The sequence below is a fragment of the Pogona vitticeps genome, chromosome 14 (genome assembly GCF_051106095.1).
Source record: "Pogona vitticeps strain Pit_001003342236 chromosome 14, PviZW2.1, whole genome shotgun sequence".
Lineage (NCBI taxonomy): Eukaryota > Metazoa > Chordata > Lepidosauria > Squamata > Agamidae > Pogona > Pogona vitticeps.
Genome location: NC_135796.1, coordinates 256,894 through 280,904, shown reverse-complemented (window position 1 = coordinate 280,904; position 24,011 = coordinate 256,894). Strand labels below are relative to the sequence as shown.

General features: G+C 57.3%; 1 protein-coding gene across 2 annotated transcripts; it reads right to left on the bottom strand.

Annotated features, from left to right (window-relative positions):
- Window positions 1–2,361: 2,361 nt before the first annotated feature.
- Window positions 2,362–20,333, bottom strand: GGT5 (gamma-glutamyltransferase 5). Of its 2 annotated transcripts, XM_072983090.2 has the most exons (13): window positions 19,898–20,329; window positions 14,193–14,323; window positions 13,177–13,266; window positions 12,274–12,469; window positions 11,511–11,671; window positions 8,851–8,997; window positions 7,897–8,033; window positions 6,581–6,768; window positions 5,457–5,554; window positions 4,849–4,961; window positions 4,642–4,752; window positions 3,533–3,720; window positions 2,362–2,825 (listed from the first exon to the last, which is right to left on the bottom strand). In XM_072983090.2, exons 1-12 carry the CDS (start codon window positions 20,062–20,064, stop codon window positions 3,574–3,576), a joined length of 1,686 nt encoding a protein of 561 aa, XP_072839191.2. In that variant the 5' UTR covers window positions 20,065–20,329; the 3' UTR covers window positions 2,362–2,825; window positions 3,533–3,573. The 2 variants fall into 2 exon arrangements, with proteins under 2 accessions (XP_072839191.2, XP_078238043.1); XM_078381917.1 differs by lacking the exon at window positions 2,362–2,825 and having other exon boundaries at window positions 4,642–4,775; window positions 19,898–20,333.
- Between the last annotated feature and the right edge of the window lie 3,678 nt (window positions 20,334–24,011).

Here is a 24,011-nt window from a genome sequence, read left to right as displayed (position 1 = left end):
CTTTCGGGGGAGGAAAGACACTTTGGAAAGACGAGTCCTGCCTCGTGCAGAGATTCTGACGCCGGGCAGAAGACAAACCGCGCGGCCCCTCAAATCATCCTCAAAGAAGGGGGAATTCACCCGGGCGATGGGAAGGGAGGAGGAGGAGGAGGAGGAGAGAGGAAGAAAATCCGCAGAACCACCCGAGGGGACGCCCAGCTCCCGATGGGAAGAGAGCGCCGGCCGACTGAGCCGCCTTTAGTTGGTCGTTCCCCCGGGGAGGGGGGCCGGTGCAGCAGAGCAGCCTATGCGGGCGGGGGGGGGGCGGAGACAGTAAGGCACACCGGCTAGATCGGGCGGGGCCCGGGTGAAGTCCCGGCAGGGGGCGCGGCTAAGAGGCTGTCCCGGACCCAAGGCCGGCCTGCTTCTGCCGGGGAAGACGGGTTGGGGTTTTTTTTTGGAGAGCAAGATCGCCCCTGAGACCCCGACACCGCCGGGGCCCGCTTCTGGGGTGGGGGCGAAGGCGGCAGGAGGCGAAGTGGGGCCTTTGGGCGCCTCCTGGGCTCCTTCCGCCCCTTGCGTGAGCCGGCGCCGAAGCTGCGCCGTCTAGCCTGGGAAGCGCCCCCCCCCCCCAGCCCCGAGCGCCCGATGCCGCCGCGCAGAGCCGCCCCCGGGAGAGCCGGCGTCCCTCGAGGGTGGCCGTCTGCTCCGGGAAACGACGGTGCCGGCCGCTCCGGGGCCTTAGGCGGTCCGGAGATCGAGCGAGGGGGCGTCTCGGTGCGGGTCCCCTGCACCTCTCCCTTCTCCGAGGCGGCGTGTGACTCCTCCCGGCGCCCGCACAGCGCTCCCTGCGAGCAGGGCGGCGAGGGCGGTGGCCCCGGTCTGGCTCCTTCCGCGCCCGGGTCCTCCTCGCGGGAGCAGCCCGAGCTGGCTGTCACGGCCGCTGTGCAGGAGAACCCCAGAGGGAGAGGATAGGGCGGGGTGGTGGTGGCTGCGTTGGCGACCTGGGGAATCGGGAACCCTGCGGCAGTGTTGAGAAAACGAAGCGCCCAGCGGCCGAAAACCTTGGCTCCCTCTCCCCATCTCTCTCTGCGCGCCAGGCGCCTCAAGTGCCCGAGTGGGCCTGATGTCCCGCCCAGTCGCAGAGGGGCTCTCACTGACCTGCCGTTTTAGTGATACGCTTTCAGAGACTCAGCCCAGCAGCGGGCGAGATATGGGGTGCTGGTGCCCACCGGGTAAAGATCTGTGCCAGAGGCTGGAGGTTTGGGCTCAGCGCTGGGGGGGGGGCGGAATTCCCCTTTCCTTTCCAGGGGGAGATCTCCTTGTTCATGAAGATCTGCTGGGGGAGGGGTATCTCCCGGGTCCCGCCATTGGGAACCCTGTCTTCCAGTCTCCTGGACTGCAACACCCTGGCTTTGCAAGGACCTCCCCTTGGAGACCCAGCATCCGGCACCCTGTCCAGAACTGATGGTCTCTCAGTACATTTTGGGCCCATCGAGGGGACGCCTTGGCGTTCCATCGGCCTGTTTCTCACTTTCTGTTTTGTTTGAGTGGTTAGATGGTTTTAAAATGTTTAAAAGTGTTCATTTTAGATTGCTCCAAGGTGATCTTATTAATTTTGGCCCACCCTCAGATCTGCCAGCAGAGGATGAGTTAGACATTTGGGGATGCATCTGGGCAAAAAGGGGAGTCGGTGCCTGGCCTCACCCAGCAGGAAGTGGCCTGCAAGATTGCTATGAATGAACCTCACACAAAAACCAGCAACAATCATCATCGTCGTCGTCGTCATCTTAGTAGAGCTGGAAGGGACCCTGTAGATCATCAAGTCTCTGCCCCTGTCAAGGGAGCACCTCAGACATCAGTTTTCGAGACTCTCCTTGGCATACACTAAAAGAAAGCGCTTGTGGGCAGCCAATTTGTGGCGGTGGTGGTTACAACTCAGAGAACAAATGTCTTTGCACAGAAAAGCAAAATCCTCCTCGTCGTCCCTCCTTTCTCCTTAAAAAAGACCCCAAGGAGGCTTTGCATCATTAAAAAAAAAAGAGAAGAGAAAGTGGTGAGACTCACACGAGACCTTTTCTCTCCTCCTGCAGCTGCTCTTTGGCACCAACAGGACGGGACACTCCGCCTCCCTCGTTAGACAGATTAAGGCTATTCTGGTGGCATTCAGGCAGTCACTCCTGAGGCCAGGATCCGGGACAGGACCCACGCCTCTGCAACACTGCCGTCCTCCCCTGGGAGTCTCTGCTTGTGCAAAAGGCAGACACTCCAGGCAGGCAGCTGCTGACTTGTTCCCTGGTGGCCCTCCAGCGCCAAGAGCGATGCCACTCGGGCACCCGCCGGCCAAAGAAGTCCTAGCGTTCCTGCTCACCATCCCCAGAGTTCCACTCAGGAGCATTGTTTTATTTACTAGTTATTTTTAAAGCATTTGCACATTGCCTGTCTGAACGTCATGGAATCTGTGGCGTCGCAATGGCCCCTTCACTTGATTGCAGCCGAGAGCCTTTGGTTCTTGGGAGAGATTCACATTTTATGGGATCGGGCGGAAGAGCCACGGGCCAGAGGCTGAAGGACTGGGAAGCGGGCGGCTGCTCTTCACCTCGCCGGTGAAGCAGGATCCCAGGCAGGGCCTCTCGTGGCCTGGGATTGGGCCCCGTTTCTGACTTCAGGCTCTTGACCAGATCCCCTTGCCCTGCAGGACCTCAGAGACTAGAGGGTCCATGCCGTCTGCGGACCCTTCCTTCCTGCAGAGTCCTTGTAGGCCAGCGGTGGACCGCCTGCCTCGACCTGCAATGGATTGGCAGGACTGCCCTCCAGCCTCTGCTCCAGGCTTCATGCAGATTTTTCTGAAGAAGAAGAAGAAGAAGAAGAAGAAGAAGAAGAAGAAGAAGAAGAAGAAGAAGAAGAAGAAGAAGAAGAAGAAGGGGCGTCCCGTTGAGACTGGCTCACCAGGGCCATTCCAAACATCTTGGGAAAGTGAAGTTTTGGACTACAGTTCCCAGAATCCCCATACAGCATTTGTGGTCCAGGCTTGGCAGACACAGGCTCCCTTTCAGAGTCTTTCCAGCAGTGGCGGTTTTCACACAAGGCAGCAACCCCGGATTGAAGGTCAGCTCCCTTCCTTGACACTGAAGGACGCAGCAGAACAACACGCAGGTGCTCGCGGGCCGCTCCTTCCCTTGGAGCGCTGCACCAGCATCCACACACCCTCAACACACAGCCAAGACTGAAGGATCTGAGGCTTGCAAACACACACACACACAAACACACACACACAGAGAGAGAGAGTCTCCCAGCTCTGAGAGACCATTGCATGAGGATGATCCTCAGTCTCCCTTCTTCAGCCCCACCACAGCTGCTCCTGCCCCCCAAAAAGATACGTCTGTGCCCCAAACCCAGTTCCGCTGCAGCCAGGAGAAAAGTCTTGGTGAAAAAGGGGAGGTCTGGATGTTCATTGCTGAGCTGGGCTTTTCTGCAGAAGTGGTGCACAGTCTCAGAAGGCTGTCAGAGGCCCTCTGGGATGGGCGGAGGGGGGGACTGACGGGCTGCCCACCTGCCTTCTTCCTTTGATCCCCAGGGCCGGTGGCCACGGGGCTAATAGCCCGACGCTTCGCCCTTCTTCCTGGGATCCGCGTACGGAAAGAGGCAGGGCCCCTCCTGAGAGACCCCTTGGACGACATTAAGGGGCATCCTTGCTCTGCTGACCGTCTGCCCCCTTTCACGCAACTCCTTCACGACGTCCTGTGAGAAGAGAGCAGAGTGCAAGAAGGAAAGGTGGCTCTGGGGGTGGGGTGGGGATTCTGGGCTGGCACAGCCATGGGGTGAGGGTGGTGGAGGAGGAGGAGGGCTGCTCTATGACAGCTTGGTGGTGGGGCAGCCCCCTCAGACCTAGGAGGTGGGGTGCTGCTAGGGGCAGGCACAGGGCCAGGGAGGGAGGAGGGCTGGCTTCACCCTAGAGGAGCCGAGAGGAAAGGAGGGGCTCTATGGGGAAGGGGTGGGGTGGGAGGACGCCTTGAGCTGCTCTGGCTGATGAGGGAGGCCCAGGAGAGGGCAGCTGCCTGGCTCTCCTGCCAGAGAAGGCAGCCCTTGTGCCCTGAAGGCCAGACACCTGGTCTGGCCCCACCCTGACACGGGGACCCAGGCGAAGGGTAGAGTGCCAGCAGCACCACCACCACTCCTGAGCCTTCTTGCTCCGCAGCTCCTGGTGGCAGCAGCTGTTGCACTGGAAAGCATGGGCAGGGGGGGGGAGGACACAAAAACACCGCCAACCTCCCAAGATGGGGCAGGACATGGGGCCTGCTGGAAAAAAGCAGCTTCCGGATCAATCTGGCTGCCACCCAGGCCCCTAACAAGGCTCTTCCTTTCAGTTGTGGGTAGCCACAACAGTTGTGGGTAGACCCGCAACCTCGGCCCGTTGACCTGGCTCCCGCCAGCACCCTTTCCTGCTTGGGAACGGTGTCTGAAGAAGGAGTTCTGCTCCCTCCAGCCCTGCCTGCCTGGACTCCCAGCAAAGGGCATCTCTTCACCCCAATGGACCCCCAAGCTCTGTTTGGGGGAGGAGAGAAGGAAGGAGGACCAGGGCGATGGCTTCCCTCAAGAGGACTCGTGTCTCCCCAGGGTCTCGGCCCCGTCCGGGCCCCAGAAGACAGAGCAACTGCTCACCTGGCGGAAGGTCTTCTCGACCTCAAGGGAGCCGTTCCGGGTGGCAAAGAGGATCGGGGCCTGAATAGCAGCATCCAGCTCGAGTCCAAACCACAACTTGTTGGCCAGGGCCTGCGAGACAGAGAACGTGGTGGCTGGCAGGCGGGTGCTCAAAGAAGGCGCTCCAGCCACACAAGCCAAGCCCAGGTCCCCCACCCACCCACTCACCAGGGCAACGGCTGGGATAATTAGCTGCCCGCCCGAGCCTCCGATCACCAGCTTAGATTGCCCGTTTCTGGAAATGAGAATGGATGGCACCATGGAGGAGGGAGGCATCTCTCCTAGGCAGGCGGAGCAGCGGAGAGAAGAAGAAGAGGAAGAAGAAGAGAGAACATTAGCACCTGCAGAACTGAATTCCTCTGAGAGGCAAAAGGAACAAACACCCTGTGCTGGTTTTTGCAGCAGGATTAGCAATGCCTGTTGAGACAGGGAGGGAGTCGGGGCTGCTTAAAATATGCAGAGGGGCTCCCCCAGGGAAGACGGAGGAGGCAGGGGGCTTCTGTGACGCTGCTGTGTTTGATCAGTGCTTCGTCATAAGAGAATCCTAATGATATTTGTGGAGAAATAAGTCCCGCACGGACACCAGTGGGACTTCTCCCCAGGGGACGGTGAGGTTGTAGGCGTATAATTCCCAGGAAGGAAAAAAAACCCTTGCCTCTGAGGCCACCAAAAGGCTGCTCCCCCCATCCCAGAATCATGGCCATAATGGATTGCGCCCATTGCTAAGATGGTGATTCTGGACTGCACCTTCTGGAGAGCAGAGCAGAGGCTCTTACCTTGGGAGATATTTCTGCTTGACTGTTTCATGCAAAAATCAGCCAGTTCGTTGTTTAAGATTATTCCAGTCTGTTGGGAATATACCATTGAGCCAAACCTGTGTGAGGAGAGGGTAAAGAGGAGAGGAGGAGGTCATGCAGGGGGCGGGGGCCATGAGGACCCCTTGGGAGCCCTTCCACCTCCCTATATCTTAATTTGGGGGGTGGAGGTTTTGCGAAGCGGTCCTTTGCCCCAGGGCTCCTCTGTGGCCAAGGGCAGCCCTTCTGAGGCATCTCTCCCAGGAGCCCAGAGTCTCCCCCTTGATCCTTCCCCCCCTCTGGGACGAATGCATTTTCACTTCTCCCCACATCCAATTGTTTGCAATCCCAAGTTGTAAAAACTTTGGCTGATGTTTCACAAGCAAATGAAAACAAATTCCTCCCTTGACACAACTGGTGAGATTCGACACTGTACCTGCCCCCCCTCCATAAACACAGGGAGGACTGTGGTTGTTGTGCCTGTTGTGCAATGACTGGGGGTGGGGGTGAGGAGGAGCTTTCCAGGTAACAAAAGGGCGGCAACCCTAACCAGGCAGGTTGGCACCAAGCCTTTGGGACTGAGTTGTTGGTGCCCAGCCCTGAGTCCCTCTTAAAAACAAAGCTTTTTCCCCCATTAAAAAGGGGGGGGGCCGGCGGGTTCTGAGTCAAGTCCAAATCCTTGTGGGGGGGGGGGGAATCCAGGAGTTGAGTCGCTGGTATATATATATGTGGCTTTTGTTTTGTGTTTACTAAGTTTTCTGTTTTTTCCTCTTCCCCCCCCTTCAGTTTGTATTCTTTATATCGTTATGTATTTCCTTTTTCTTTGTATCTTTCTTTCTTTAGTGATTTAGATAAAGCAAGAGAGAAAGGACCAGGGACCTGGAGGTGGCTGGTGGCCAGAGGGGGAGGGATGGTCTTTTGGGTTAGTAGAGAGCACCTCCCTGCCCAGCTGGACCGTCTGGCCGATCCCCCTCCCCAAACCCCCAACTCCAGCCCGGGAGGGAAATGGCAGCCCTTCCTCTGGCCTGAGGGAGAATCAAGGAAGGGGGGGGAATAGCAGAGCCTCCCCCCCCCCCGCCTGGCCCTCTCTCTGCTTGCTTGCTTACGGGTGATTGATGGTGCTGGTGGCTGAGACGGCGCTGCCATCTTCTGCCACCACAGCCACGTGGGAGGTGCCGAAGGAGGCCGTGGCCCCGTGGCTTAGGTCGTAGTGGGCAGCAGGGTGGCTTCGTTCGTTGATGCGTTGTCTGGCTCGGCGAGCAAAGGAATCCGAAATCAGTTCGTTCAGCACATCCTAAGTGCGAAATGGGGGTGGCGGTCAGTAAAGGGTCAACCTTGTAAACCAAAGGGCATCGTCCAGTGGGGAGGGGGGGCTCCGAGGGACATGGTCTGCCTCCGCTTCTGCCCTTCACACTTTCCCACTGGGATCAGGGCTAGTGAATTTCTTCCCCGCCAAAATAGGGACCTTTAGGACTTCAAAAGGAAGGGGGGCTTGGATCGTGTCCCATTTCTTATCCCAGATCCATGAGTTGATCCTGAGCCCAGGATTGAGCCGCCATCTGGGGAAGCTCAGGAGCAGATCCCTCTTTGTCCAGCCCCCCCCCCCCCCAGTATCTGGAATGGCTTATGGGGAGGCTTTCTTGTTCCTACACACACACACCCGCCCCCATAATTTGGGCCAAAACAGACATCTGGCATTGAATAAAGACCACCCTGCCCTTGGGGGCGGGTATGTCGCAGGGGTGAGGAGCGAGCGTTGAGGGGCAAGCAGGAAACATAGGGGGCAAAGGGGGGTGACACCCTATTTCCTTCCCTCCTCCCCCCCCCCCGCCCTCTTCACACACTTTTGCTGCTGCGGCTGCTTTAAGTCCTTTCCCATCATAGCAAGTGTGTGGTCAGTGACGGAAAGGAGGCAACAGAGGGAAGGCTTCTGGACCCCCCCCACCCCCCACTTTGCAGCCAAAGCAAGGGGCGAGAGTTTTAGCAAAGGCACAGCACTAATCATTTGGCCCATCTCCCCGACACCCACCCACCCACCCACTTTTGGAAACCCGAGGCTAGCGGCGTCTCCCCTTCGATGCTATGCTGGCCACGGTTTCTGACCCACCAGGGAAACAGTTTGAACGCCCTTTTGGCTGACGACCCACCCAAGAGAAGTGCTTTGAAGACCACCCCCCACCCCACCCCCAGGAAAACCTCAGGTTGAGACCTCAAGGACTGCAGGAACCTCCAGCCAGGACGCCCCAAACAGTCCTCCTACAAGCAAGCAAGCCAGAGCAAGGGGACGCCCGGCCACTCCATTGCCCGAGTCCCTTGGCTGGTGGGGGGGGGAGGAGAGAGTCGGGGACAGATTTGACACAAAACAAAGCTGCTGGCAGAGGGGCACAGAAGAAGGCCCCTTCCCCCCCCCCGGGTCACTCACCTCTTTTATTTTTGAAACGTTTGGGTCATCTAGTTTCGCTTTTTGGCCGTTGGCAAACTTGAGGGTCTCTGCGATGTAGTGGTACGCCTGCCCCATCCGCTGCAGGGTGCTCAGGGACTCCGAGGTGAAGTTGAACCCTGGGAGGCAGGAGGAGCTGGAGGTGAGCCTCAGCCTGGCCCCGGCGTCACCTGGCCGGGAGGAGTGCCCTCTCCTCCCACTGCTTCCAGGTCTTTCCCTCCCTTTCTCTAATCTCAGAACCAGGCACATCCTAACTGTTCCACAGGTTGCTTACAGCGGTTCTGCCACTCTAGAGGCCTCTGCAATCTGTTCCGTTCGGGCACCCCCCCTCCGCCGCCCCCTCCCGCCAGGGCCAGGCTGAGCCTCTCCACCCAACCCTCTCCTTCCTGGTCTGCTGTGCCCTGTGATGGTGGCATAATTGGAGGAAAGAGATGGACGGAGAAGGGCGCCAAAGGCCATCTTCCCCCTTGATGGAGGGGGGGGGGAATCCCACATGACCGAGCGGATGCCTGTAGAGGAGGAGGAGCATGAAAGGATTGTGCTGCAGGATCAGGGCAAGAGAGGAGAGAGGGAGCCACACAAGAACGAGGCAGCCTTGCCCAGGGTTGCCTCTGGCTCCTGGGCCACTGGACGCCCTGACCCATCAGCCCCGTGATGCCAACCTCCAAAGGGGAGCCAGCCTTGAAGTCATCAACGGCCAGCCTTGCCGGTCGTTTTCAAAACCTAAATCGACTTGGCTGTGGACCTGTTCGAAACGGCCAACAAATGGCCAGGAAAGGAGCGCTTTGAAGAGGGAAAACGGCCACCAGCCTGCCCCCGCGTCTGCCTCAGGGGTTGGCCAGGCAGGCCTCAGTCCGGGTCGAGTTGTGGGGCCAGGCTGTGGCTACTCCTCACTTGCACCACCAGCAGGAAGCCCCACATCACCCCGTTGCTTACCTTCAAGCACTTTGAGGATGAAGGAGAGGATTGGGCCCGCTGCAGGCCGTGGGGCAGAGTACAGGGTGTATCCGCCCAGCGAAGTGACCACCGGGGCCACCACCTCCACCCGATAATTACGGAGGTCTTCCAAGGTCAGTTTGCCACCTGGGAAACAACACACAAGAAGGACGGATGAGAAGCGGGACGGAGGTAGATGGAGAGAGAGAGAGAGAGAGAGAGAGAGAGAGAGACCTTGTGGAAGGGCTGGAGGTGGGCTCTTTGGAAAGAAGAGGGCCAGTTTCTCACTTGACCCCTCAAAGTCAGAGAAGACTCCCAAGAGGACTAAGGCTGTCCCGCTGCTGCTGCCACTGCTCTGCCCACTGCACCCATAAACACCTCGCACACAGCCATGTACAGCATGCACAGGAATGTTCAGCTCCTCTTTTCAGCAGATCTGGAGGTGAAATCGCTGAGATCTTGCAAGAAACGTACTTGTTTATTTAAAAATATTTTTACTCTGCTTCCCCGCCCCCTAAAAAGGACACCAGATGGATTACATCAGTAAGACACAATGTTTGAAAGCTAAAAACAGTCAGTGTACAAATATTTAAAAAGAATCAAATAATGGCCACACAAAAACGGTAGGACGTAACTTGCTTGTTTGTCATGAACTTTGCTTAAGGATGACCCGAGGAGGCCCAGGAGAAGAAGGGGAACACAGCAGAAGGCGTTAACCCCGAGACTCCGAGCCCGGCCTCAAGGCCCCTCCGGTACTCCTCCAGGCCTGCAGACCTCTCCGCGCCCCGGGGCCTCAGCATCTTGCAGAGGAAGCCCTCTGCTGCTCCCCAACTGATCCAGCCCAAGGCTAAAAAGGAGCCCATCTTCCAAAGGAAGGTCGAGGGAAGCTTCTGTTGGAATAAACCGAACACCCTTCCCCCTGCGAGGACGCCCTGCCCTAGAGGATCCCTTTGTTCGTCCTTAGCTTGGTTTCACTCGAAAGATGGGCTACCTGCGCTGCCGTCTACTTTGGCTCCAGACGCCAGCCTTGGCAGCTGTTCTGAAGGCAGAGAAAGGAACAACGGAAGGAAAAGGCGGCCGAAGGGGGAAGCAAACAGCCCGCCGTTCCTTCTGTCGGGATCAAGGAGACAAAGCCAGGCAGGAACAAACCGCCTGCTGGGTGTCAACCGGGAAGAGCAAAGGCCGGGCAAAGGGGGGGGCTGAAGTGACTCCTCTGGCTGTTTGTCCGGACCGGGGCCTGCCCTGTCGCGTGACCCCCATTGTCCCTCTGTGGTCCTGAGGGGCATTTGGCTGATTGGGAGACACGCGTCAGTCGGCCGGCCGTGGGTGGGGTTGTCCTGGAGGCAGAAAAGAAGCCAGCAGGGTCTGCCCTGTGCCAGCGCAGAGAAGAGGGATGGGAACGGTCCAGCAAGGGTGTAAATAATATATATTGATGGATCGTGTTAGGAGTGGGGGTAGCAAGGGCACACACACACAAAACTGGCCGGTCCTGTTATGCCGAACCAAATAAGGCTGTGCAGCGCATTCTCCTCTTCCCCCAGAAGGCCTGGAACAAAGCCGTACGCTCCTTTCTTATCACGTTTTTTCCGAGGGGGAGAGGGAGAGCCAAACGGTGGAGGGGGTTTCAAAGAGGGCCCCCTTGGAATGTGTCGGTGGGGGGTGGGCAGTCACAGTGCAATTGGCCAACCTCTGACTGAAGACGGGGGGGGGGGGGGCTGGAAAATCTCAGCTCAGCTTATATGCAACATTCCTGCGCTCTCCATGAAAGGATGGTGCCAAGCTCAAGGGAGTGGGATTTTCTCCACAAAAGCTTGCAGTTTGTTTATTCTTATTTATCAGCCTACCTTTACATTTGTGTAACTTGAAGGACTGCACAGGCTTTTCCTTATCCTCCTGTTCTGACAGTGGAACAAAGACAGCAGAAACTAACCTTACAGATAATCCGTTGGGATAAGGGTTTGGAAACCAGGCCATATAAGGGAAGAGTCAGATTAATCAGGAGACAAGAAGGCCGAGCGGAGCCCCCCGAGAGCCCCTTCCAAGAATCTGAAGGGCCGTCAAGTGGAAGAGGTCACCGCAATTATTATTTTTTTGCAGTTCAAGAGGCAGGACCAAAAGCCAAGGCTTCAAAGATACGGGGAAAGAGGTATGGAGGAACCACTAGGAAGCGCTGCCTGACAGTGGGGAGCCCTTCCACAGTAAGAATCCACTGCCCTGGAGGGAACTGGGGGCGGGCAGGAGAGGACTCTCCTTCCCTCCTTGGATATTTCTCAGCAGAGGCCGGGTGGCCTCCAGTCAGGGATGCTTTAAGGCGTGGATTTCCTGCCTTGCTAGAGGGCTGGACTGGATGACCCTTTGGGGTCCCTGCCAGCTCTTCATTTCTATGACTCTAGGAAGGTGCCTCCTTTCTGAAGGAGGGTGGAGAGGGGTACACAGAGGAGGCCGTGACCCCCAGCCACTTCAAGGCCAGGGGGGCCCAGGCTGACGTAGAAGACCCCGTGGCTCCATCCACCGGTGGCTGCATCTCAGATGGCACCCAACCCTGGCATCCCTCACTGGCCTCCTCTTTGTGTTGATTTTTTTGGGGGTGGGGGTGGGGAAGGAATCTAGGAAAAGAGCCGCCCCGCAGGGAGGAGGTGGCTGCTGAAAGGGCTGCTTACCTTGCGCCTCCACGTCCTGCACCATCTTCTCCGCTGTCTTCCCGGCGTAGAATTCATCCGGGCCGTTTTCTGCCACCGCTCTCAGGGTTTCCATCAGAGCCGTCCAGGAAAGGGTTTCCCCGGCCTTCAGGATCTTCCCATCATCCTTGTAAAAAAGTTTGCTGAAGGAGAAGCAAGAGGAAAGAGGGGAGGGGGGCAGGACTGGTCAGCCCCCACTGGCTCTCGGGTCCCACCGACTGTTTGTTGAACCGGCAGCAGGAATTCTTTGGGCAGCCAGAGATTCTCAACTGGAGGGGTTTTGCTGGGGGGGGGGCAGCAGAAGGAGGAGCCCCCACCAAATCCTATGTCTTAGGGAAGTCCCCGTCCCTGATTCAGGGAATGTAACCATTTCCTGCCTGGGTTGCCTTTTCCTTGACACGGAAGGAGAAATCCAGCCAGGCCTGGCTTTGAAGATGGTCCACAATTTAGTGTCCAGGATTCGCCAGTGTGTCCCCACCCCACCCCCACCGCCACCCCATGTGTGAAGGGGCATCGACTCTGGAGATCAGCAAAGTGATCCAGGTGCACAGGCTTCTCGGAGGGCAGAGGGCCTTTCAGCCTCTGTCAAAAGGCGGCTGAGAAGGTGGCAGCCAAACCCTTTGCGGGCCAAGGGTGCCTTTCCATCGTGGGCTGCAACGAAGGCTTGGGTCTCCTTCCAGGACTGACCCCGGGGCCCCACGTCTGTCCTGCAGGAGCACGGCCCGATTGAAGGGCCCTCGCTTACCGTAAGGAGGTTCGGTTCAAAGCTGCCTGCAGTTCTGGGTGCTGAAGGAACCCGCTCAGGACTTCGGGCACCCGGATGCCTGGGCCAAGTATCCGGAGGGTGGGCTCGAACAGGGCCTTCCACGGCAACCGGCCGTGGCGCCTGTGGGCCTCTTCATAGCCCCGAAGTTCTCCGGGAATGGCGATCCACTGGGGCCCTGCGCAAGCAAGCACAGCTGGGCGTCAGCCGGTCCTCCTGCTTGCTCCGGCCTCTCTGCAGAGTCTGTATCTCTCGGGGAGCCCCTCATCCCCGTGCCGAAGGAGACCGCATCCATATATATCCATATACTGTATATATATATATCTGGTGAGTGCAGCCTCAGGGGATCCCAGAGGATTAAGAAAATGGCCCCTCTCAGCCGACAGAATTGTCTTGGGAGGAACATTTGGGAGGAGGCCTAGCAGCCCGTGTGAACCAATGCTCAGAATGGGATCTGTGGCCGGGCTGATGCACATGCATGCATGAGCGCGCACACCTGCGTGCATTCCTCTATGCAAGGAAATCCGGGCGTTGCCTCCTTTAATCTGCAGGAAGTCTTTGATCCCTGGCTTAGTTGTGGCCCTCAACCCTGTCAGTTGTTAGGGGCAGGGAAAGGCCAACGGGGAGGGGCCGCGTGCAGGTGGCCAGCCTCTTCCCACGGGCCAGGGTCTGCAACCCTGGGGCCAAACGCAGGCCCTTTGACCCCCTGAGATGTTGCCCTGCTGTCCTTCTAGCTGCGAGGTGCTTGGGCGAGGAATTGGTGAGCCTGCAAGGGTTTTCTGCAGGCGCTCCCCACAGGCGTGGATGTGGGCTTCCAGGCCCCAAGAGCCCCCCCTGCCTCGCCCCCCCTGCCCTTCTCTCCTCACAAAGGAGCTGCGCAGTTACCTGGTTGAAGCCGGTCTCTGCACTGATCCAGCAGGTTCTCCTCTATCTCCCGGGGGGCTTTTTCACGAGCATTGATCACCTCCACATGTCCTGGAAACAGGAAGATGAGACATTAAAGCATGCACTTATTCCATTTCATTTCATGTTGGCCTTTCTGTTACCATGACCTTTCGCTTCTCCTGCTGCTGCTGCAGCAGCAGAGGCAGTGGTGGCCGGCCGACCACTGTTTTTCTCTTCTCTCTGAGGTCAGGCTTCGGGACAAAGTCACGGCTTCGGGACAAACCAGCAGAGACACTCAGCACTTGAAACAAGACAGCTGTTTGTCACAGTGCCTGGTGATCTTCCACTTCGCATCACTTGTCTTGTGATTGGCCCTTAGATGGTAAACAAGGGCTTAACTGGCATGTCTGATGGCCGAGGAGAGCTCACCCTCCGTAGGGAAATGGGTCAGCTGCAGGGAACACACATTCCTTTTACTACCTGGGTTGAAATCGGCCTAATCCTGCCCCCACAGCAACCTGCTGCTGTGTAGGAGGGATTCCAAGGGAGGTCCAGGCAGGCAAGCAAAGACCAGCTCTGGGTCCTGCCCTGGATAGACCGTCCCCCACGTCGCCCCACAAGCCCTCCTGCCTTCCGCTGCCTGACGGAGCAGCTTCTTCCAGGCAATTACTTCCTTCGTGTTACCCTCATGGCTCAGTAATATGACTGAGACTGGATTTTATGAATGCATTTGTGTCTTATTGGCCAAGCCCCTTTGGGAGGATTTTTACCCTCAAAAGGAGGGCCACAAAAACGGTAATAAATGAATATAAAATTTAAAAGCCAGCCTATCTTGCTTGACAATCCTTTATTCATCCGAACAGAATTGATCTGCGGTTAAAGAGCAGAAACGTCTCTTCTGATCCTCCAGAAACGAACCTGGTGCCTGTCTGTGAAGAAGGGGGAGAGGGAGAGGGAGAGGGAGAGGGAGAGGGAGAGGGAGGGCTCCCCCCCCCCCGATGATGATGACAACATACCTGTGGACGCATTGTAGATGGTAAAGATGACGCCTCCGCCCAGGCCCATGCTCTGTGGGTTGAGGACCGAGGTGCAGATCAAGGCAGCGATGGCCGCGTCCACGGCAGAGCCCCCCTGTCTCAGGATGTCTCTGTGAGGGCGAAAGGGAGCACTTAGAACGGGGAAGAGGCCTCTCCTCCTCGGGGGTGGGGGGGTCATTCCTCTCACAGCAGCCTAGGAAGGGGCCACTGGGAGCAAGAGAGAGCCGAGGCCCCCCAGCTAAGACATACTCTGGTGTGTAGGGTTGCCGGGAGGAGACCCACCTAGAGGAGGCCGTCTCCCTTCCTGCACCTCTCGGCCAAAGCCAGGCTGGGGGAGTGAGCAGGGAGCCCACCTCGGACCCAAAAGACCTGGATTCAAATCCCATCTCAACTATGGAAACTCATTGGGGTGGCAGAAGAGGCAAGGGTGAGCCCCCCCCCCTTTGAGCATCACGGAAAACACCCGCATTGACCTACAGGCCGGCAGGCGCCGCAGTGGCAAATGGGCCTGCGCGTGCAGGATTCCACAGGAGGAGAGGGTAGCAATCAGCTGGCCGTTCCGCACCCTCCGGCTGGCGCCCTCTACGCCAGAAGCAGGCCTGACTCCCCCTCCTCCCCAACCCAACAGAACCGTCACTCATCTCCCTGCTGCTCTGTGGGGGGGGGATGCCATGGGGGGGCGGGGGCTTGGTTTGGAGCCCACCCTCTCAAGCGCTAGAGACCGGCCTTGGCTGGTCTAAGGGGTGTTCTCTGCCCTTGTTTCGCCGCTCCTTCGCCGCTGCGTCACCATCACCGTGATTGGGACGACTCTTCCACACACAACCCTGTTTTATCTGGAGATGGCGGGAAGCATCTAAAGGTTCGCTGCGGGATGTGTTCTGGGAACCACAGCCATTATTTTGGGGGCACGAGGAGGGAAGCCCCCAACTCCGCCGGACACCCTAGTCCTGAGAAAAACCACGTCAGGTTCCCTTCAGGGGAGGTGCTTCGTTTCCGGTCACCCCTTCCGCGAAGGGGTTTGTGTGCCTCGTTTCAATGCTTAGCGCCAGGTCCTGCTCACGTTGATGCCCTGCCTCGCCATTGAGCTTTAAGGCCTCAGAGGCAGACAGTCCGGAAGGGGCCAGAATCTCTTTTCAGACCAAGGAACAAACTTCAGTTGGGAGAGGAGACCCCGGAGACAACAGAAGCAGCCATTTGTGGGCCGAGGGGAGAAAATGGATGGGCCACGGTTGGTCCACGGGCAAGACATTCCACATCCCGGACATGAAAGAGAACCAAAGCAAGCATTCCAACCCTTGATGTTGCAGCGGAGCAGAAAAGGGGCCTTCCTCAGCCTGGCCCTCTCCGGATCCATGGGGCTGCGCCTCCAGAAATCCCCAGGCAGGAAGGACTGAGAAGGCCAGGAATGGTGGATATTGCAGTTCAGCCCACCTAGAGAGCACGCCCGTCAGGGAGGCCGGATAACCTCAGAGTGGGCACAGAAGCAAGATTCTTATCTCGTGGAGAGCCGCATACCAGCTGCCCCTTATCTGCAGAAGGCCAGGCATGTATCTGCTGCTCACGGCTGTTCAGGGCATGAAACAGCAATTCCTTGCAAGGAGGCCCCTTTGAAAGGTTGCCCTCCTCGGTAGCATTTTATGAACAAAGTCTCCACTTCAGCTTCCTTGGACCACAATCCAGACACGGAGGAGATGCCAAGGACCTGCTGCTCTAGGTAGAAATCCACGGGCTTGTCTGCATCAGGCCACACTTGATCCCCTCTGAGGATCAAGCTGATTTCTAGGGATCCCGTTGCCATCGTTTGACATTTTATATTAATAAAAGGTTCAAATGATTACTAGCAATCCTGGAAATGTCAGATGTGGTCATAAAATGGAGATCTGAACAGATTTGTGCTGAATGCCTGTTAGAGGTCACTCTAGGGCCAACAGCGAATTTTATCAGATTAGCAAAACCCATGGAGAAAGCTGTTGACTCCTCAAGACTTTGTGATGATGACACGCCGTCGAGTCACTTCTGACTTATGGTGATTTTATGAATGAGCCATCGCCAAAAGATCCTGTCCTCAACTGCTCTGCTTAGGTCTTGTAAAGTCAAGCCTGTGGCTTCCTTTAGTGAGTCAGACCATCTTATATTTGGTCTTCCTCTTTTCCTGCTGCCTTCTACCATTCCCAGCATGAGGGTCTTTTCCAGAGAATCTTCTTGCCTTCTCAGGATGGGCCCAAAGTAGGACAGTTTCAACATTTTTGCCTCCAGAGGCAGTTCGGGCTTGATTTGATCTAAGACCCAACGGTTCCTCTTTCTGGCTCTTCTCCAGAACCACATTTCAAATGAAACATGTGGGGTTTTTTTCCCCTGTCAGTTTTCTTAACTTTCCAGCTCTCACACTCGTACATGATGTGGAAGACTAGCAAAGCTCCTTGTAACCCAATAGGTTTGGAACCCCAGCAGAATCCATCGGGAGAGAGCCTACGATTTCTCCACAAGAGCAAAGTCCATTGAGAAGCATTGCTTCCCTGTGTCAATGGCCATCCTAGTCTTCTTGTTTTTCAAAACAGCATCTCCAACAATCTTGGGGGGTCCCAGCCAATAGAAAGCATAAAATGTGGATGTCTGGAAAGACTTACTTCACCATGAGCAAAACAATGGCTTGTTCTCATCCTCTGAAGAAGGATGGAGCCTTTAAACTATTCATATTATACCAGGTGATATTTGATAGGATGGATATGGTTGTCTGATCTCCCACTGGAATTAACACTAAATAGAGAGAAATATCAGCTGGGATGGACACCCCGCCCCGACCCAGGATTGTTACAAATCTAATAGTGCTCTGAGGACTTTGAGTGTCGGACATTTGACCTGTGACACTGCTGAGCAGCTCCACACCTTTTGGTAGGCAGTGGCGAAACCGATGGTGCCATTGGATCCTTGGCCCGGGAGAGAACCTCTTATTCCTTTGAGTAAGCTCAAAAGAATTGAGAGGAGAGCGCCATAAAGCAAGGGGAGGATGAAAGGCCCCTGACAACCAGAAGATTAGAAGCACCTCCAGAATGGTCTGCAAATACTGGAGGAGATAAAGCTGCTTGGAGGAAGGGGCAAAGTGCCCCTGCCGAAGGAGGTCCTCCTGCCTCTGAGAACAGGGTTCGGTCAGGTATCAGAAGGGGGAAACCCTGAGTCACCTGAGCTATTGACAGATGGGAGGTTTTTCCCCTCCGACTCCCAGCAGAATCGCCATCCATGGAAAGTTTTGAAGAGTGGCACGAAGAGGGGGAGGCAAAGGGAGGGAGCAGAGAGTCAGGCAGGATCAGCCAAGCTCTCGAGGCCCTTTCCTGTTTCTCTCCGGACTGTTCTCATCCACATGTCAACAGAAGGTGGGGGCCCTGAGGGCGGGGGGGGGGGAAGGGCTCTGATTATTGCTCCATCCTCTTTCAGGGCATCACCCTCAGAAGGCAAGCAACAGGAGCCTCCAGTCTGGCCTCACTCACAAGGAGACTCACTCCAGCAAGCTTTATTTCCAGATCAGCAGGTCCTGGGGGGAAGCCAAAGACCTCTCCGACGACTTGGGTTCAGATTTAGACCAGGCGCTCAGCTTGCCACTAGAACAGTCCGTTCTCCAGGAAGAGGATGCTGCAGAACGGTGTTCCTCTCTGCTCAAACTTGCAAATGAAGCGCGTGCTGATGTCCCCATCACCAATCACGGAACAAGAGCGAGCTAATTCAGAAAAGGCTCAGACGAGAAGGCTTGGGCCAGGACGAAATGCCTGTCTTTCATGGATTGAGGGACATAGACCTCCAAACACAGAGCGGACCACCTCCTCCATTTGACCCTTGGAGATTGCCACAGGTGGCTACAGGTTTGCCTCTAAGCTGCACAGAAAGCTCCTGGCACAGTTAGAACTGTTAACTTTCTGTCACTTCCAGAGGTATCATTGAGAACCTGGTCAGGTACTGCTGGCGTTTAGGCCCATCCCATGCTTACCTCCTGAAAGACGGTGATGTTTTTGGGTCCGGTTTCAAAAGATTGTTAGAGCAGCCATTCTGGATCCTGGCAATGGACACGACCTGGCAGGGACTTCCCTAACTCAGAACCTTGAATTGTGGGATGGCACTTGTACGAAAGCAAGCTGAGTCCAGGACACCCATCAATCTGTTTTATGATCTGCTATAACAAGGAAGCCGGCAACAAAGCGGGGGTGGGGTGAGGGGGGTGGGGGTGGGGGTGGGGGTGGGGGTGGGGGTCCGGCTGGTTGTAAGAGAGGCATCCGCCCGCTGTGGGTCTGGGTGTTGGCTTCCCTTCCTCATAGTTGGTGAGCTCAACCAGGTCGTGTGAAGCTTGGCAGGAATCAGGAGAAGTTTTGAGACTTTTTTTGAGAGAGAGAGAGAGAGAGAGTGCCTGGCAGAGAATCTGGCTTCTGTCTAGCACTGCTGGCAGATGAAACACTCAGTTCTGAATGAAAAGCAAACAGGGGTCAACAAGAGAGGTCACCCGTTTTCCGTATTTGATTTCTAGTCATCAAACTAAATGGGAGGGGGAAAATGTTTTGGAACCGATGAAAAACCTCAACAACAAATGCAGAAATAAGAAGATTTGAGCTGCTGTTTGCATTTATTTACTCAGCTTGCGAGTTCTAGTTTTCTTGCAGCCAAAGGTCTCAAGGCCCTGGGCCTTTATAGAGAAGGAAAGGAAAGGAAGTCCAGTGAAGGATTATCCTAAGGAAAGAAAAGGGAAGTACAGGACCCGCAAGCACCAGCCATGGTTTGGTTTTATTTCCTAAGCTCTGGCTGTAGCTGCCCAAACGGCCCCACGTGTCCCCATGGGCACGAGCAGGACCCTAACTCTGGGAATTCACCCCGGGCGCCCTCGAAGGCTGGCACGGGAGGGCGGTGGAGAATCCGTGTTTGGGCCGACCAGGGGCGACGGAAGACAGCAAGAAAGTTCAGGGCTGGGCGCAAGAAAAGAAGAGATAAGGCCCCTCCCTGCCTGCCTGCCTCTCTGCAGCGGCTTCCCTTGTTTAGAAAGGGGGTGGTGGTATTAACGAGATTACTTTTCAGCCATGAGTAACTGAGTAGGAAGGAACCAGTCACGTTTTTCTCGATCCTTTCCAAAGTTAGCCTCCGCTAGCATTTCAAGCCAGGGCGGGGATGTTCCTTTTGACGGGAGCGCCCCAAGTGTCCTTCTTCTATCAGGTGACAGGCTGGGGAGCGCGCGGGGGGGGGTGTTTTATAAAACCGGGCATGGAAAATAACAGGAAACGGTCCGGAGCAGCTCAAGCCTCCGAACTTTAACTTTTCCAACAGAGCAGCTGATGGAAAAGCGGGACGGCTTTTCAAACGAGAGGAACGGGCATGAATTACTTTGCAGAAGTAACAGCAACGGCTTCGGTAGGACGGAGGAAAAAACAGGACCCCCCCCCCCGCCCTTCCGCACCCCAGACATCCGATCCCCATCCCAGGCTCCTGGGCCGCCTTCCGTGCGCGCGATTCCTCAAACCCCGGACGCTCAGCTCACCGGGCGGTCCCGGGGAGACGTTTCAGCCCGAAGAGACGGCGCCCCGAAGGGTCCCTGGGAGGTCTGCACCGGCAGCGAGGCAGGCAGATGTCTCACAGGGAGAGCCCCCTACCAGCTCCCTTTGGCCCCGCTTGGCCTCTACCCAGCACCACCCGCCCGGCCGCCCTCCACCTACCTGCCCACGTCGGAGCAAGTCCGGGTGTCGGCAGCCACGGCCGCGTGCCGGTACCGGGGAGGCGCGCACCGGGGCCGGGACAGGATCACGGCCAGCGCTACGGCGGCGGCCACCACGGCCAGAACCACCAGCGCCACGCACCCGACGGCCCGGCGGGAGAGAGCCATCCTTCCGCGAAGGCCCGGGACGGCGGCGCAGAACCGGGCTCAGGACCGGCGCTTCTCCCTCCCGCCGCCTCCCCGCCTGGGAGTGGCAGAGGAGCAGCGCAGCCCACCCCGCCTCCGGAGACGCCCGAGATCCGGAGCTGCCCAGTGGGGGCCCCCTCCGCAGCCTTGATCCGCGCCTGTCCCGGCAGGAGCGCCGCCCCGGGAACCGACTTTCCCCCCCCTTCCCCTTCCTTTTGAAAGGAGGGCAGCTCCGAGCCCCTTTTTCCGCCGGCGTTTTGGGACTGCTCCTGGCACGCGGTAGGCGGGGGGGGGGGAAGAGCGCCGGCGGGGGGGGGGGGAGGCGCTCCGCCTGGACGGCAGCCTGCACCCGTGGAGCAGACCCCGCGTGGCCCCTCTCCGCCACGGCTGTCAGCAGCAGCAAGGCGGTCAAAGACGGGGGGGGGGAGGACCGCACCCCGGCTCCCCTCTGGTGAGCAGGTCTGATCTTGTTCCGGGGCCGGTCTTCGGAGCCTTTTCAGCCCAGGTTTTGGGCCTGCACTCCGAGGAGACCCGGTTCCACAGCGCCAGAACCCAGCGCGACCGGCGGGCTCGAATCCTCTCTGCAAGGGTCTCCTTGTCTTCCTCTTTCAGGGCCCTTGGTGGGTCTCAAGGTTGTGCCGGCAGAAAGTCTTTGAAACACAGAAGGGAAGGATATTTTGGTGGGAGAAGGGCCCCAAACCTCTCAGCATTGCTTCCCCGATGCCTCTGAGCACGTCTTGAAACGCTCTTCATAGGAGACCCCGAACCAAGCGCTTTGCGGGGCCCCCGCTGGCCAGCCCCGGAGCCCCCCTCTGGGAAAGAAAGGCGGAAAGGAGGCGTCGTTGGGTGCCTGCAGCCCCGACCTGGCTTTCACCGGCCGGTTTTCGTTTTGCCCAAGAGGATGCGCCTCTGGCCGGGGAAGCCCAACAGAGCTCCCGCCGTGTCTCGGGAAGCCCTGGAGAAAGGAGAAGAGGGCCTGCAAAAGCTCTCTCTGGCGACCAGAAAGCAGGGCAGGCGGGAGCAAAGGGCTGGGTTTGATCACAGGCGCAGGGAAGAGAGGGATCCGGGCCCAGGCGGCCAACAGGCAAGACGCCCAGGGAGTCTGGGGCCAGGTGGGAAAGCGGCTGGTCCGTTTTGATCAGTCCTAAAAGCTACACACACACACGCACGCACGCAAGCAAGCACACACCCATGATTTTCAAAAAGGACGCAATCTTTGCAGTTGGGCTTCAGCGTTCATGAACCTTCCGCTGGCTTTTGCCCGGGGCTTGGCCTCTGCCCACAGCCAGGGTGGCTCCTGGAGGAAGAAGCCCCGGTATATTTAGAAGGAAGGAGAACGCCCCCCCCCCGCCAGTCCCTGGGATGCCCCAAAGGAAGGCAGGCCGCAGGCGTCCTGACTGGTTGCAGGGGGAGCTGAAGTGGCCTCTTTGCCCAGGGCTTCTACTGCTTTTCTTGGTGGCCCTGAGTGCCTTCTTAGCCTGTGGGCATCTGGCCTTCCAGCCACAGGAGATCCAGGTTTCTGCCAGAGAGCGACAGAAGGGACGTCTCTCCTAAGAGGGAGGGGTCCTGCAAAAAAGCAAAGTGTGCTCTTTATCTCGCGCCCCACATCACTTACAGCACTCTCCGAGCAGTGCACCATTTCATTATGCAGGCTACACGTTGGCTGCCTGCCTGCCCCTGTGAGCTGGGTACTTGGTTTTATCAGCCTAGGTAGGTAGGTAGGTAGGTAGGTAGGTAGGTAGGAAGGCAGGCAGGCAGGCAGGCAGGCAGGCAGGCAGGCAGGCAGGCAGGCAGGCAGGCAGGCAGGCAGGCAGGCAGGCAGGCAGGCAGGCAGGCAGGCAGGCAGGCAGGCTCAGTCAAGCTTCATCTGGCTACCTGAGCCCAGGATTGAACTCAGGTCAGGAGCCCCTCGACTGCAAGACTGCATTTTAACCACAGGGCACAAGGCAACAGGGAAAGAGCAGGAGGGAGGCTGTTCTCCTTGAAACACTTCTTCTGGTAATTAAAAGGGTGGAAGAAGCAGCGAGAAGGCTTGAGCGGGCTATGGATGGATGACACCGACCTGTAAAGTCCTGGGCAAAACAGAAATGTGACTCTGAAATGAGAGCTTCCCTCCTCTGGAGACACTCCCAGGTGGTTTCCTGATCAGGCAGCAAACAAGGATGATCAGGGAGCTGGAACCCAAGCCAAGCAGATCTGGGCATGTTTAGCCTTGGGAAGAGAAGACAGAGGGGAGAGAGGACAGCACTTCTCATATACTTGAAAAGTAGTCCTACAGAGGAGGGGCAGGATCTGTTCTCCATCATCCCAGAGTGCAGGACACACAACAATGGGCTCACCTGACAGAAAGTCAGACTCCAGCTGAGTGTCAGGAAAAACTTCCTAACTGTTAGATCAGTATGACAATGGGAGTAATGACCTCAGGAGAGGATGAACCCTCCAACATTTGAGGCCTTCAAGAGAAAACTGGACCATCCTCTGTCAGATCTGCTTTGATTTGGATTCCTGCCTTGAGCAGGGGGGGTTAGACTCCATGGCCTTAGAGCCCCCCCCCCAAGTCCATGATTCCAGGATTCTACGATTCCAAACATTGCAGGGCCCTCTTAGAGTCTGAGCTCCCCATACAGCTTGGGAAACTATGAATATCTTCCAGGACACACACAACGTGGGAGTATCCTGGAAGACTCCATTTTCCCACTCAAGGACTCCAAAAACGATCCTGCTCCTTTCTAGAAATCTGCTCAGGAATCTGGCAGCTTCATGTGGGCCTCATTGGCCTAGTTCCGTCCCCAGTGCACGAATCCAGCTCCCGGCAGGGGGCTGCCGGTGGGGGGGGGGAACTTGCTGCCTTGGAAAACGGCCCACTCCGACTTCCACCTCTTGAGCCCTGTTGGTAGGAGGGGAGCAGCCACCTCGATTCTCTCTTCCTTTAATAAGAATTCCTCAACTGTGCAATGAATCAAAGCTTAGCCAGTGGTTTCTTGCATGTTAGGGCCTGGAAACGGTTAGCGCAAGAAGCCCCCCCCCCGCCCCGGATGAGGGCCTCTCAGAAGCCTCTGCCTTTCTGCACATCGTTTGTGGGGGAGGACACTCACCCCTACACATCACTGCTGCTCCAGTCCTCACACTCCTTTGCTTTTAAATAAACAGAAAACTGACAAAAGAGTCACAGGGGAAAGGATGTATGCCAAACCACTAATTACCATCCACATCATCATCATCATCCTGACATGTTGCATCTGGGAGGAAGGACTGCGCACCAAGCCAAAGACACGGCAAGGCAGAGCCCAGAGGGAGGGGGCGATGCAGTCGAGGGAGGCCAAGGCCTGGGCAGGGGTGGGGGGGTGAGGGCAATGGGCCAGGGTGCCAGTGACCCGGCTGGCTCCAAAGGTCCCTGGGGGACCCCTGGCCAGTCCCCCTTCTTCAGCCTGAAAGGGTGGTCCTGCAAAGGGGGTCGGGAGGAAAAGGGGCAGGTCCCACCTTGAGCTCTCCATAGGGGAAGGGGCAGGTAAAGGGGTCCCCGAGACCCTAAGGGGGACCTCAGCTGGAGGGGCTGGTGTGACTCTCTGGTGGGGGTGGGGGTGGGGGAAGGAAGGGGGAGAAGGGAGGGAGGGAGGGAGGGAGGATGGGCCTGACCAGCCCTTGCATTCCTTCAGAGCGGGGCCAGAGGGAGAGGAAGCCACATGGCAATGGGAAGTTGACTTTGGACGCAGCGCCAGCCCTTCTGAGCAGACCCCCAACCAGCCGGGCCAAGAGGGCTGTTTCCTCACACACCGTTTATCTTCATCTCCAGAAGGGCAGCAGGGAGCCCACGGGGGGGGGGGGGGCGGCAGCATTATTTCTGGCCGGCTGTTCCTTTATTTGATTACATTAAAGCACAGCAGAGTTCATGAGAGGATAAGGAAGCAACAGCTCAGCGCGTCAGACTG